Source organism: Ceratina calcarata, unplaced genomic scaffold, assembly GCF_001652005.2.
Source record: "Ceratina calcarata isolate Rehan_Ccalc_2016 unplaced genomic scaffold, ASM165200v1 scaffold554.2, whole genome shotgun sequence".
NCBI lineage: Eukaryota > Metazoa > Arthropoda > Insecta > Hymenoptera > Apidae > Ceratina > Ceratina calcarata.
This window is the reverse complement of record NW_017176727.1, coordinates 127,006-138,859: the sequence shown is the minus strand read 5'-3', so window position 1 is coordinate 138,859 and position 11,854 is coordinate 127,006. Positions and strand designations below refer to the sequence as shown.

The following is an 11,854-nucleotide window of genomic DNA, read 5'->3' as shown; positions in this document are numbered from 1 at the left end:
CGATCAAGTATTGGTGTGATTTACTAAATATTTCAATTGCGATCGTATCGTTCGATCAATCTTTTGCAGATCAATGTGAAACAAAACGAGATGAACGAACGGAGTATAAACTCTTATGTTAGAGGAAGTGATCTATCCACTTTATTAGAACGTAGATACTCAAAAATTTTTCATTCGATTCCTTCCGACGTTCGGGAATCGAAATGGCATGGGTTCGTAGAAGAGCAATTAGTAGATCATGTGATTGCTCACATCCAAGAGGATATCATTACTGCGGTAATCGAAACTGTGACCGAGAAGCAGCTCTATGAAAAGAAGTTATTTGAATTTACCAGCGAATGTGTTCGAGAGGCTTGGCTGCGCGTGCTCAACGCGAGTATCCACGCGCAACTTTTCGAATTTCTGCCTATTTTGCTTAGTTTCTATTTATCTTTTAGTGGGTGTCACCAAAATTAGATCCTTATTGGAGATGTGATACGAGTGGAAGGGCGACGCATCTGATTATTGATGCTGAACCTCAACCACCGCCGATAGATCTTTGGATGTTTGGAAATGTAGAACAAACTTTTCTTGAGAAACCACCTCCTTTGCAAACGTTTGTTTCTACATTAAAGTCGGCGATTGCCGATAAATCGCCGCTCGCTGATCATAACGGAAAAATAGTGGAACAGCAACAAGTGGATCCAAAAGATTCCGTGAGAGAAAAAATAGAGCAAAAGAGTAGGAAGAAAAAAACACCGTCGACAGTAATTTGCGAATTAAGCACATCAACTGAAATGAATAATCAAAGAAAAAAAGGGAGTCACTACGTAGGAACAAATGTTTGTGTCTCATCGATACCTGAAAAACATATCCCTGGAGATATACCGATAAAGACTCAAGATAAATTCAGTCATGTCGAAGAAGAAAAAATTGATCGTGTTTCGAAACCTAAAAAACAAATTGTCGCTAGTCCAGATGTTAAAAAAAAAGACGTAATAAATATTCATCGTCGACGATCAACGACAGATATAATAAGGAAAAATGAAATAAAAATTTCAGCGCAGAAAGAATCAATATTACAGTACCAGCCATCAGCCGATAGGTAAACTTTCAAAATTTCAAAAGCGGCGGGAAAAGTTGGGATAAGGATTTACAAACATTTCTCTTCTTTCAATTGACAGTGAGATATTAAAGAATTATTGTATTCATTTTTCAGGGTTGATATTTCGTATACAGTTTTGCCAGAACAAATACGTAATCAACGTCGCAGCTTGAATATTTTAAATTTGAAACGAAAAAAGTAATTTTATATAAATAGTTCATACATAGATTAGCTACTTGCTCATAAACAGCCTATTTGTAAATTAAAGTTTTCGAATTCTTGCAATAAATTTTGAAACCCATTCATACATGCATAAACAGTATACAGGGTGAGTCTCCTAACATGACGACCTCAAATAACTCGTAAGGTATTCGAGATAATAATAACATGTACGTAACTTTTTTTGATTGTACAAAATTTTCATACGCCAGCAAACTGTTACTTGTTTGTTATATGCGTTATTGTACATTCGATACAATAGATGAGAAAATATAAATATACATCGAGACAATAAATATATATGAAAAGAAATAAACAATGAAATCGATCAAGTATTGGTGTGATTTACTAAATATTTCAATTGCGATCGTATCGTTCGATCAATCTTTTGCAGATCAATGTGAAACAAAACGAGATGAACGAACGGAGTATAAACTCTTATGTTAGAGGAAGTGATCTATCCACTTTATTAGAACGTAGATACTCAAAAATTTTTCATTCGATTCCTTCCGACGTTCGGGAATCGAAATGGCATGGGTTCGTAGAAGAGCAATTAGTAGATCATGTGATTGCTCACATCCAAGAGGATATCATTACTGCGGTAATCGAAACTGTGACCGAGAAGCAGCTCTATGAAAAGAAGTTATTTGAATTTACCAGCGAATGTGTTCGAGAGGCTTGGCTGCGCGTGCTCAACGCGAGTATCCACGCGCAACTTTTCGAATTTCTGCCTATTTTGCTTAGTTTCTATTTATCTTTTAGTGGGTGTCACCAAAATTAGATCCTTATTGGAGATGTGATACGAGTGGAAGGGCGACGCATCTGATTATTGATGCTGAACCTCAACCACCGCCGATAGATCTTTGGATGTTTGGAAATGTAGAACAAACTTTTCTTGAGAAACCACCTCCTTTGCAAACGTTTGTTTCTACATTAAAGTCGGCGATTGCCGATAAATCGCCGCTCGCTGATCATAACGGAAAAATAGTGGAACAGCAACAAGTGGATCCAAAAGATTCCGTGAGAGAAAAAATAGAGCAAAAGAGTAGGAAGAAAAAAACACCGTCGACAGTAATTTGCGAATTAAGCACATCAACTGAAATGAATAATCAAAGAAAAAAAGGGAGTCACTACGTAGGAACAAATGTTTGTGTCTCATCGATACCTGAAAAACATATCCCTGGAGATATACCGATAAAGACTCAAGATAAATTCAGTCATGTCGAAGAAGAAAAAATTGATCGTGTTTCGAAACCTAAAAAACAAATTGTCGCTAGTCCAGATGTTAAAAAAAAAGACGTAATAAATATTCATCGTCGACGATCAACGACAGATATAATAAGGAAAAATGAAATAAAAATTTCAGCGCAGAAAGAATCAATATTACAGTACCAGCCATCAGCCGATAGGTAAACTTTCAAAATTTCAAAAGCGGCGGGAAAAGTTGGGATAAGGATTTACAAACATTTCTCTTCTTTCAATTGACAGTGAGATATTAAAGAATTATTGTATTCATTTTTCAGGGTTGATATTTCGTATACAGTTTTGCCAGAACAAATACGTAATCAACGTCGCAGCTTGAATATTTTAAATTTGAAACGAAAAAAGTAATTTTATATAAATAGTTCATACATAGATTAGCTACTTGCTCATAAACAGCCTATTTGTAAATTAAAGTTTTCGAATTCTTGCAATAAATTTTGAAACCCATTCATACATGCATAAACAGTATACAGGGTGAGTCTCCTAACATGACGACCTCAAATAACTCGTAAGGTATTCGTCAGTATTCGTCGTACGAAAAAATGTTTCAAACAAAAGTTGCATGGTATCCAAGGGGACATACAGTGCTCGAGTCTGTTTTTTATTACCTTTCTTTTTTATTGAGATATTACAGTCACCTTCAGTTTTTTAAATGGAATGTCATCATTGGAATGTCTAGATACAAGGAAAGTCCTGTACAATTTACGAATTCTACCGAAAAGAGCGAACACCGACTGTATTTTGAGCCTTATCGAATCTCATTCGCTATCCCAACGATTTCACGGGCATTACCGCCACACCGCCACCGCCACTGCCCCACTGTCACTCTTTAGTAATCTCCTCTCCCGCTCTCCGATCTCCGATTCATCCTCGATGACGTAGAGACTCTAGAGACTAAACATCATGGAGTGTACAGTGTACACGTGCTAATTACACATAACCTCAGAATTATCGAAATAAGTAATCACAGTAGAAAAGTAGAAAAATGTCAAAAAGACCGGAACATTTAGCACCGCCCGAAGTGGTAAGAATTAATTTTTCATCGTATTATTATTGTTTTATTCCTCTTATTTCTCATTTTAGTTTTACGATGAATGCGAAGCTCGAAAATACACACAAAAGTAAGTTTAAATAGCATCCTTTATTTAGTAATTATAATTCTTTATGATCTCATTTACTTGTACATATATATTTGAAAATTTTTGTCTTACAGTTCTCGAATGATGGATATACAAGAGCAGATGTGTAAACGGGCTATCGAACTTCTTTTATTACCAGAGGATAGTACACACTTACTTTTGGACATTGGATGTGGTTCTGGTTTAAGTGGCAGTGTAATTGAAGACCATGGACATGTATGGATAGGTATCGATATATCTCCTGCAATGCTTGGTAATTATACTTAGTATTTATTCTTCCTAAGATAGTTATACCTCACAATGTTTTAATTATTCTTATATCCAATTCATAGGAGTAGCTTTAGAAAGAGAAGTGGATGGAGATTTAATTTTGGCAGATATGGGCCAAGGAATATCATTTAAAGCAGGAACTTTTGATGGAGCAATTAGTATCTCTGCGTTGCAATGGCTATGCAATGCAGATAAAAGTTCACACAATCCGTCAAGAAGATTATATAAATTCTTTTCAACACTATTTTCATGTTTATCAAGGTCTGCTAGAGCTGTGTTTCAATTTTACCCTGAAAATAGTGAGCAAATTGAATTGGTTACAACACAGGCAACAAAAGCAGGTTTTTATGGAGGTGTAGTTGTAGATTTTCCAAACAGTACGAAAGCAAAAAAGTATTTTTTAGTTTTAATGACTGGAGGATCTGCTGCTCTTCCTAAAGCTTTAGGTGTCAATGATGATGGAAGAGCCATTTCATACACGAGTAGAAGGTTGAGCATTTAATTCCCTTTTATTTATTCTTAACAATGTGCTTATCTTATCATATTACTTTTTAATTTCAGGGAGCAAATGAAAAAGGCAAGAGGTAAATCCTTAAAAAATAGTAGAGATTGGATTATGGAGAAAAAAGAGAGACGCCGAAAACAAGGAAAGAGAGTTCCGGATGATACAAAATATACGGGAAGAAGAAGATGTGGTAGATTTTAACTTCGACACACTTCTTTCTCTCGTCAAATACAGGTTTAAGTTTTTAATATAAGGAAATTTATGTAAATGTTCATTAAATTCAGTCCGAAAATCATTATGACATAGGGTCTGTATGAAATATAAAATGTACATATCCAAACTCAATGTACTGAAATTAATTTATGATATAGTTAACGCGTATGTACACTTTTTTATAGTAGCGAATTTTCCAAATTGGGTGTAGCATGAAAAGATATAGGATCCTATTTTTTACTTAATTACTAATATATTTTATATAATAACGTAATTTAAAGATATAAATCAGAATACTATTTAAACACTTTATACATTGCATCAATGTAAACGAATATATAACATAGTCATTCATTTACGTTTTTTCTTCTACATGTATATTTTGAAAAACTTTATATATTTTACAATATAATAGTTTAATCAGGCAATAAAAATTTAGATAAACTTTTGTAAATTGTAGGAGGTACACGTTTTTTCAGTTCATTTCTATCTAGCCAGCAGTGGTTTACATCAGGAGAGACATGCCCGCTTATATATTTTGCTAAAAAGTAGAAAATCTTTGCACCATCTTTATCTGTGTCCTGCATACTTTTAGGGTATTTGTACTTATAAAATCCAATTGGTGCATTGCCATAAAATTGTACTCTTACATTACTACCACATAGCTCTTGTAAAGTTCTCTTTGCAGTCTAAAAAAACAAAAGTAGTTTATTATTTATTGTGGTTTAAGAAATATACGTATATATTACGTGCTACTTACTTGTATCATAGTTTCTGTTTGTTTCCTTGCACTCTGAGGAGGAATCCAAAAACTTGTGTTGCCAATGTTTTGTTCTACTAACAAGACTAGATTTTTATCTAACTTTCGCTTCAAAGAAGCGACTATGTTATCTTCCTTAGTTTCTAGAATTAGAATCTAATTTAAAATATATCAGAGTGAATTAAATGAAGTATTGTAATTCACAAAGACATACCGCTCACTCTTGGTGCTAATTTAAATTTCTCTAGTTCGTCTTCCCAAGAATCTTCAAGATCTTGTATCATTTGGTAAGTCATGATATGATCAGAGTCTGATGGATCATCCTTTCGGTTTTTTGCTGCCTCTTTCTTCAGCTCAAAATTTGACATCAAACTGTTTTCAAATTGTATTTGCTCCAACATTTCTTGATATCTTGTTTCTAAATCTTGCATTGGTCTTGTAATTACTGGATGACGCTCTAAGCATACGGCACTTAACAAATCCCATTTTCCTTCAACTTCTATGCTTTCTTCTGATAACGTTCGACGTATAACCTTAGATGCTAATGAAACACCTGCATGGAAGTTTCTTCTTATCACTGTCTACATTGATTACTTATGAGAAATGACACCTCCAGTAGGATAGAACACCATATTTTAATTCATAACTTACCCGTTGATAGGAAAGGTACACCGTTTGGTGTGCGTAATGTTACGATTTTCTTCAACATCATTATTCCATACTTAGACAAGAGGAGACAGTTAAAAACAGCTATAGCAAAAATTAAGAAATTTTATGATTACAACTCTATATAAATTTAAGAATATCTTACTACTGGTATATATTTCTGCTAAAAAATTCTGTTAACCCCACTCTCGTCTTTTGACAGAGATGAGGAGTGAAACGTATGTATATGTATACCAGTATATATCGAGAAACGGAGCAGAATAACTGAGAATAACCTTTTACATGCAATATTATACGTACATACATGCATACATACATTACATACGTCGTTCCACGCAAGCAGTGTACAGACATAAAAAGAAAATAATATCAAATTAATTATTTATATATCGTAAATCAAATTTCACGTAGTATTATGAATGTGCATACTAAAAAAGAATAAACTTGGTATTTAGTATATACATAAAACTTTGGTTACGAGTTTACAACAAATAAATATGTTATCTGCTATTATAAAAGAACATCAAGGCAAGCAAGCAGCAAGAAAAGAAAGACAAGGTAAATAATGAGAGAAACATAATTGTATACAAACATAGCAATAATAAGAGATACATTGATTTAATGTAAGACTATAACTAAACATTTTTTTGACAGAACAAAAAAGGAAAGAAGCTGTGCAAGCTGCGAGCAATTTGACACAAGCTTTGGTTGATCATTTAAATGTAGGGTAAGTACTAAGTAATCGTTGACAATAATGAAATAAACATGATAAGACTGATAATTCAACAAGTATGATTATGTAGTGTGGCGCAAGCATATTTGAATCAAAAGAAGTTAGATGCAGAAGCGAAGCAGTTGCAACACAGTGCAACAAATTTCGCAAAGCAAACACAATCTTGGTTAAACTTGGTGGAAGCATTCTCCAGCGCTCTAAAAGAGATTGGCGATGCTGAAAATTGGGCACGCAGCATTGAGGGAGATATGAGAACTATAGCAACTGCCTTAGAATATTCTTATAAAGGTCTTAGAATATTCTTATACATTATTTGCATTTATTATCTTATATAAACCAAAATACAAAATTAATATAATTCTTGCAGCAACACAAGAAACTCAAGGACCCAGTGCTNTCTTTATTTGATTTTGTTCACCTCTTTATCTACTTAAATGTATAGGCATATCTAATAGATAAATAAAATTGTTCGGAATTATATAAGATTAGAAAGAAATATATACCATATTGACCCCAATACGACCAATCGTGTGCTGCTGTAACTGAAAATACAACTGAAACAAAATAAAAATTTCAACTGGGAGCTTACAAGTTCAACATAATTTCAGAATTTAGCAAAGTGGATAGACTAGCTATAAAAACGGAAATTTCCGTGCTGATATTGCATAAATTTTTTTCAAAAATTTCATTTTCATTCTTTTTTATTAATTAAAACAGATTAATACTGGATTAAGAAAATTGATTCGCTATCTTTCATGTAACATTTTATACATATGTTTCTATAGTTTTATACAATGATTTCTTCACACGTGAGAGAGATGCGGGAACGAACCAATGATTCAGCACATGAAGCAAATTAATGTGCCACATCCTACTGTACATAGGATTGTCCGAACAGTATGTGTGCATATTTATCACAACTTTTATTATTATAATATTTGTTAATAAATTAGTTTTTCAAGTGGGCACGAAGGAATAAATTTTTTATGTAATTAAAAGTTGTAAGGCACTTTGTAACAGACATACATGTGATATATGTCAGATATGATATAACAGTCATAAAAATAGTTAAAAGTTTTAATTTTGAAAAAAGAAAGACTTTTCATGTACTCGTATTGTAAAGTTTGTACGTGCGGTGCAGCCCCTTCGACTCTGCTTCTTGAACCTCATTTCATGACATTAGTGCGCTTAATTTAATCATCAACGCCGTGATTAAAGGAGCAACAGGTGGAATCGAAAGGTCTGCATGAACTAATTCAGAATTAATATTTATTCAGTTTTCGACGATACGTTACGAACATGAAGCAACAAATATTCATGTTTTTACATTCAAAATTAAAATTGCAATTGATGCATTTTTCTTTTATTCAGTTATTCAAATATTTAATTATCATCTACAACATTTTTGTTTCTCAATGCCTGTAAGTCTAAGGAGAAACACGTTTTCGACAGCTACTTTTTATGACGTATCTGTAATATTTTAAAGACAATTTTTATATTTTTCTTTATCAAATTTCATGATAATGATAAGACTATTTTATTACAACATACCGGCATAAAACATTACTTTCCTAAAGTGTTCCTGCCCTAAAACTCAATATGGACATTTGTACGCGCATATCAGTTTGCGGTAGAAGTTCATCATTCAATACATTCGACAAGTAATGCGTGTGGCAGGAAATAAAATTAACCTCATTGACCGTTGACTATATTGAACATTATGCAAGTACATTTTTATTAATACTACATTGTTTTGAACCAGGTAAGATGATGATAACGAAATTTAAAAAAAGACTTCGACATCTTCCTAAGTTCTAAATTAGCACATAATTGACCCTCAAAGAGATGTCAATGCTTTTAAATTAGGGCTACGGCATTTACATACATACACTGATGAAGAATTCGACGAATAACGAATTTTAATGAGTATAACAAAAGCATCCGGTCATTAAAAGAGGGTTTTCGCCAATTTGCTCCTTTATCATGGTTTTTTTTTGTATTATAGCAGATGTTTCGTATGCAACTTTTTCATGTTAGTATTCTATATGCATATAATACAAATTTGACACAATTACATTATTCATACGCTCAATGATATTTTACCTCCGAAATGCACGAATATTCTGAAAGAAAGCTACTTTTATTTTTTAAGTACTACAGAAATAATATTATTGTATTTAATTACTATTATTATTAATCTGTTTCAATATAAAGTTTAGTATTCTGTTAATAATTGATTTATCTTTTTATAATTTTTTTATTTAGATTTTAGTACTTCTTATTTTGTAGCTATAGTCCGAAGTTATAAATAGACAATTTATATTCTAATATAACTACTTAACTTATAACTGACATTTTACAACATGAGTAATATCTAAACTTTATGAGGGAAATTACTTAATTTGAATACGAATAATACGCGCTTAAGCATAATTACGGGGTTCACTTTAAGAGAAACAATTAGATATGATGGAAATAGATAAATTGATTCAGATTATAAAATCTTCTCTTACCTATGACGGTGAAAAAGTTGTACGAGTTCTTCATTGCAAAAGCGTTACCTGTCAAAGGTTGTGATAACTCGATGACACGAACGTAACAGCGATGACCATACTACTGATGTACACGACGTTAATCTAGCTAGATAGCCCCGAGATTACACGAGACCCTACTATGGAGATTTATTTTCTGCATTGTACTCTAGGCATTGTGATTTTCCTGTCTATGAACCAGTTACATAAAAAATGTTTAGACTAATAAACTCTTGCATATTATTTTTGTGCATCGTATGTATACAAACTGATCATGTTTTCCTCCTTCGTCTTTTCCTTAAGAATATAATTTATAAAGCAGGCACGTGTTTTTATAATCTTTCTCTCTGTCACGAATTTCAATTTGTACAATTATTTATATTACTTAGATCCGTAACATTCATAAAACGGATCTTATCTTGTTGTGAACCCGAACAGGTATGCGCTTGGGTGTGCCAACGGTATTAGAATTATCCGATGTGCACCACAAATTTAATAAAAAAAGCCAAGCTGTACTAGTGTAGCTGTAGTCTTAGTTACGTAATTATAATAATTCATTTATTGGAATTATTTTACTCTATAAAGCATACACTTGCATGCGGCAATTTTCCCGCGGTCTGCATACATTTAAGGATGTATTGGCTATACAGTCAATCTCAAAAGTTTATGTACCTTAGAAAAACGCATTTCCTATAATTAAAAAAAAATCAGACGTCGGAAGAATAATGCTAATAATAAATAGCTACGTGCTAAAAAGTATAGAAGGAAATATCCAATTAAGTATTGACGCTGACGAAAAATCTTTTTTCAAAATTGCGAAAAATGCTTCAAATAAAAGTTGTTTTCCTTCTAACTTCGATATTTAACGAGTTACGTATGATTATTTGGCATTTCATTGATGTTGACAAAATCCGACCATCCCAGCGTCGAAATGGCGAACTTTTGACAAAAAATTTCGTTTTCCCTAAATGCGTTTCTAAAGTGTATAAATTTTTGGGATTGACTGTATAGCCAATACATCCTTAAATCGGATATTACTATTTAGAACTTTGCTAAATATAATATTAAAATATGAATTGAATTCTAAAGAACAAAAAGTTAAAATCAACTTTCTGAAATGTTACATTTTTCAGTACTTGTAGACGTTCGTTTCTTTTAATCAATAAAATTTTAAAAAGTTTATTTATTTTCTAAATGTGTAGATGGTAGCAGAAGTTGATAGGTACACTGAACCGAGAATAATTAATAAGAATTAGCAACAATAAAGCACACTCTTTATTTTGTTTATAGAGGAACATATTGATTTACCTGAATGACTGAATATCAACAAATATATAAAACATTTTAAATCCATTTTAAACGTGTATGTATGTATAAGTAGATAATACGTTCGTTACTTTCGCACGGTGTTGCAGCGTGGACAACTGCAATTCAACTGACCTTCTTCTCAAATTATCTAGCAACGCCAACAGATTTTGCACAGGTCCTCCCGAATTAATAGACACCGCTTTTACACACTGTGCACCGCGGAGCACAGATATAAATGCAATATACGAATGTAGATGTTTAAATAGCTTGACTATACGTAGATCAAAAGTTGGATATACGCATATTTACTTTCGAACATATTCACTTACTAATGTAATTATTTACTATTCTATGACAAAAATGTAAAATATATTTTATGATCTATTAATAGTAATTAATGGACGGGATTAATTTAATAGTATGTTAAGTAGTAAGAATAAGTTTTTGAGTTTGACTTAAAAGTTTTCAATCAGCCGATGATGAAGAAACGACCCTATTTGAACTTGTCATTCATGTGGCGCAAAGGATTATCATTTGATGCGTAACTATCAAACAAAGGAGAGGAGCATGGGATGTTCAAGTGTCGAGACTTTAGACAGCTCAAATGCATTGCCACGGGTTGTTCATATGGAGGAGATTAACATCAGAGGAGTGGTGCAGTATAATTCAGCACGGCAACCCGGTGGCACGTGAATATTTACTCAGATAAGAGGTAATAGCAATGAATCAATATACGCGTTAATCCATATATCGACATCAGAAGAGATATACGTGTATTAAAAAGTAAATATATGTACGTATGTATCGATGCACCGCAATCGGAACGAACAGAAATAGTTTCTCATCGGTTTGGAAAATAAGCTTAGAAAGCTCCTGCGAATATAGGCCGAGTAGTGCATCCTATTATTACATATGCAATTCCGGATCGATTGACGCCATTCGAATTATTGTTAGACACTGATTTCATTCGTACGATAGATCGCAGATTTGCAATTGAAGGAGATTCTAAAATTTAAGTCAATTTGCTTCTAGCGGTGTTCTATAGATGTTTCAAGATTCCACTTACGTATAGTTACCAAGTTAAACCTTCGATAAAATAGACGGCAAAATATATAAAAAGTATCTGTACACGTTTATATTTTTTTTTTTATTAATAGAAATAA

At 32.7% G+C, this 11,854-nt stretch overlaps 5 protein-coding genes and 1 long non-coding RNA gene across 8 annotated transcripts; 4 read left to right on the top strand and 2 right to left on the bottom strand.

The window, feature by feature from the left end:
* Positions 1–94: 94 nt before the first annotated feature.
* LOC113464829 (uncharacterized) lies at positions 95–1,385 on the top strand. Its single transcript, XM_026817097.1, has 2 exons — positions 95–1,084; positions 1,199–1,385. The coding sequence occupies exons 1-2, from the start codon at positions 543–545 to the stop codon at positions 1,284–1,286; spliced, it is 630 nt and encodes a 209-aa protein (XP_026672898.1). The 5' UTR covers positions 95–542; the 3' UTR covers positions 1,287–1,385.
* Positions 1,386–1,471: 86 nt separating this feature from the next.
* Positions 1,472–3,013, top strand: LOC113464830 (uncharacterized). Its single transcript, XM_026817098.1, has 3 exons — positions 1,472–2,000; positions 2,066–2,712; positions 2,827–3,013. The coding sequence occupies exons 1-3, from the start codon at positions 1,719–1,721 to the stop codon at positions 2,912–2,914; spliced, it is 1,017 nt and encodes a 338-aa protein (XP_026672899.1). The 5' UTR covers positions 1,472–1,718; the 3' UTR covers positions 2,915–3,013.
* Positions 3,014–3,107: 94 nt separating this feature from the next.
* LOC108629103 (putative 18S rRNA (guanine-N(7))-methyltransferase) lies at positions 3,108–4,825 on the top strand. The gene is made up of 5 exons (XM_018031491.2): positions 3,108–3,590; positions 3,650–3,687; positions 3,780–3,958; positions 4,038–4,464; positions 4,537–4,825. Exons 1-5 carry the CDS (start codon positions 3,552–3,554, stop codon positions 4,679–4,681), a joined length of 828 nt encoding a protein of 275 aa, XP_017886980.1. The 5' UTR covers positions 3,108–3,551; the 3' UTR covers positions 4,682–4,825.
* Positions 4,651–6,315, bottom strand: mRpL46 (mitochondrial ribosomal protein L46). Its single transcript, XM_018031492.2, has 4 exons — positions 6,105–6,315; positions 5,668–6,006; positions 5,454–5,596; positions 4,651–5,382 (listed from the first exon to the last, which is right to left on the bottom strand). Exons 1-4 carry the CDS (start codon positions 6,163–6,165, stop codon positions 5,110–5,112), a joined length of 816 nt encoding a protein of 271 aa, XP_017886981.1. The 5' UTR covers positions 6,166–6,315; the 3' UTR covers positions 4,651–5,109.
* A 76-nt stretch (positions 6,316–6,391) lies between these two features.
* On the top strand, positions 6,392–7,260 carry Blos1 (biogenesis of lysosome-related organelles complex 1 subunit 1). The gene is made up of 4 exons (XM_018031480.2): positions 6,392–6,677; positions 6,774–6,846; positions 6,923–7,140; positions 7,220–7,260. The coding sequence occupies exons 1-4, from the start codon at positions 6,617–6,619 to the stop codon at positions 7,258–7,260; spliced, it is 393 nt and encodes a 130-aa protein (XP_017886969.1). The 5' UTR covers positions 6,392–6,616.
* A 15-nt stretch (positions 7,261–7,275) lies between these two features.
* Positions 7,276–10,834, bottom strand: LOC108629114 (uncharacterized). Of its 3 annotated transcripts, XR_003389686.1 has the most exons (5): positions 10,692–10,834; positions 10,508–10,610; positions 9,653–9,730; positions 9,366–9,574; positions 7,276–7,406 (listed from the first exon to the last, which is right to left on the bottom strand). It is a non-coding gene; the product is annotated as an uncharacterized LOC108629114 (long non-coding RNA). The 3 variants fall into 3 exon arrangements; XR_003389687.1 differs by lacking the exon at positions 9,653–9,730 and having other exon boundaries at positions 7,280–7,406; XR_001916825.2 differs by lacking the exons at positions 9,653–9,730; positions 10,508–10,610 and having other exon boundaries at positions 7,292–7,406; positions 10,692–10,833.
* Positions 10,835–11,854: the final 1,020 nt, after the last annotated feature.

What these genes read in the sequence shown, in the direction of transcription:
- LOC113464829 (XM_026817097.1), top strand. Translation starts at nt 543, where the DNA reads ATGTTTGGAAATGTAGAACAAACTTTTCTTGAGAAACCACCTCCTTTG. An exon ending in TACCAGCCATCAGCCGATAG is followed by an intron (nt 1,085 to 1,198) that starts GTAAACTTTCAA and finishes TTCATTTTTCAG; the next exon opens with GGTTGATATTTCGTATACAG.
- LOC113464830 (XM_026817098.1), top strand. Translation starts at nt 1,719, where the DNA reads ATGAACGAACGGAGTATAAACTCTTATGTTAGAGGAAGTGATCTATCC. An exon ending in CTTGGCTGCGCGTGCTCAAC is followed by an intron (nt 2,001 to 2,065) that starts GCGAGTATCCAC and finishes TTTATCTTTTAG; the next exon opens with TGGGTGTCACCAAAATTAGA. An exon ending in TACCAGCCATCAGCCGATAG is followed by an intron (nt 2,713 to 2,826) that starts GTAAACTTTCAA and finishes TTCATTTTTCAG; the next exon opens with GGTTGATATTTCGTATACAG.
- LOC108629103 (XM_018031491.2), top strand. Translation starts at nt 3,552, where the DNA reads ATGTCAAAAAGACCGGAACATTTAGCACCGCCCGAAGTG. An exon ending in GCTCGAAAATACACACAAAA is followed by an intron (nt 3,688 to 3,779) that starts GTAAGTTTAAAT and finishes TTTGTCTTACAG; the next exon opens with TTCTCGAATGATGGATATAC. An exon ending in ATTTCATACACGAGTAGAAG is followed by an intron (nt 4,465 to 4,536) that starts GTTGAGCATTTA and finishes TTTTAATTTCAG; the next exon opens with GGAGCAAATGAAAAAGGCAA.
- mRpL46 (XM_018031492.2), bottom strand. Translation starts at nt 6,165, where the DNA reads ATGATGTTGAAGAAAATCGTAACATTACGCACACCAAACGGTGTACCT. An exon ending in TGTACCTTTCCTATCAACGG is followed by an intron (nt 6,007 to 6,104) that starts GTAAGTTATGAA and finishes ACTTCCATGCAG; the next exon opens with GTGTTTCATTAGCATCTAAG. An exon ending in AAACAGAAACTATGATACAA is followed by an intron (nt 5,383 to 5,453) that starts GTAAGTAGCACG and finishes TTGTTTTTTTAG; the next exon opens with ACTGCAAAGAGAACTTTACA.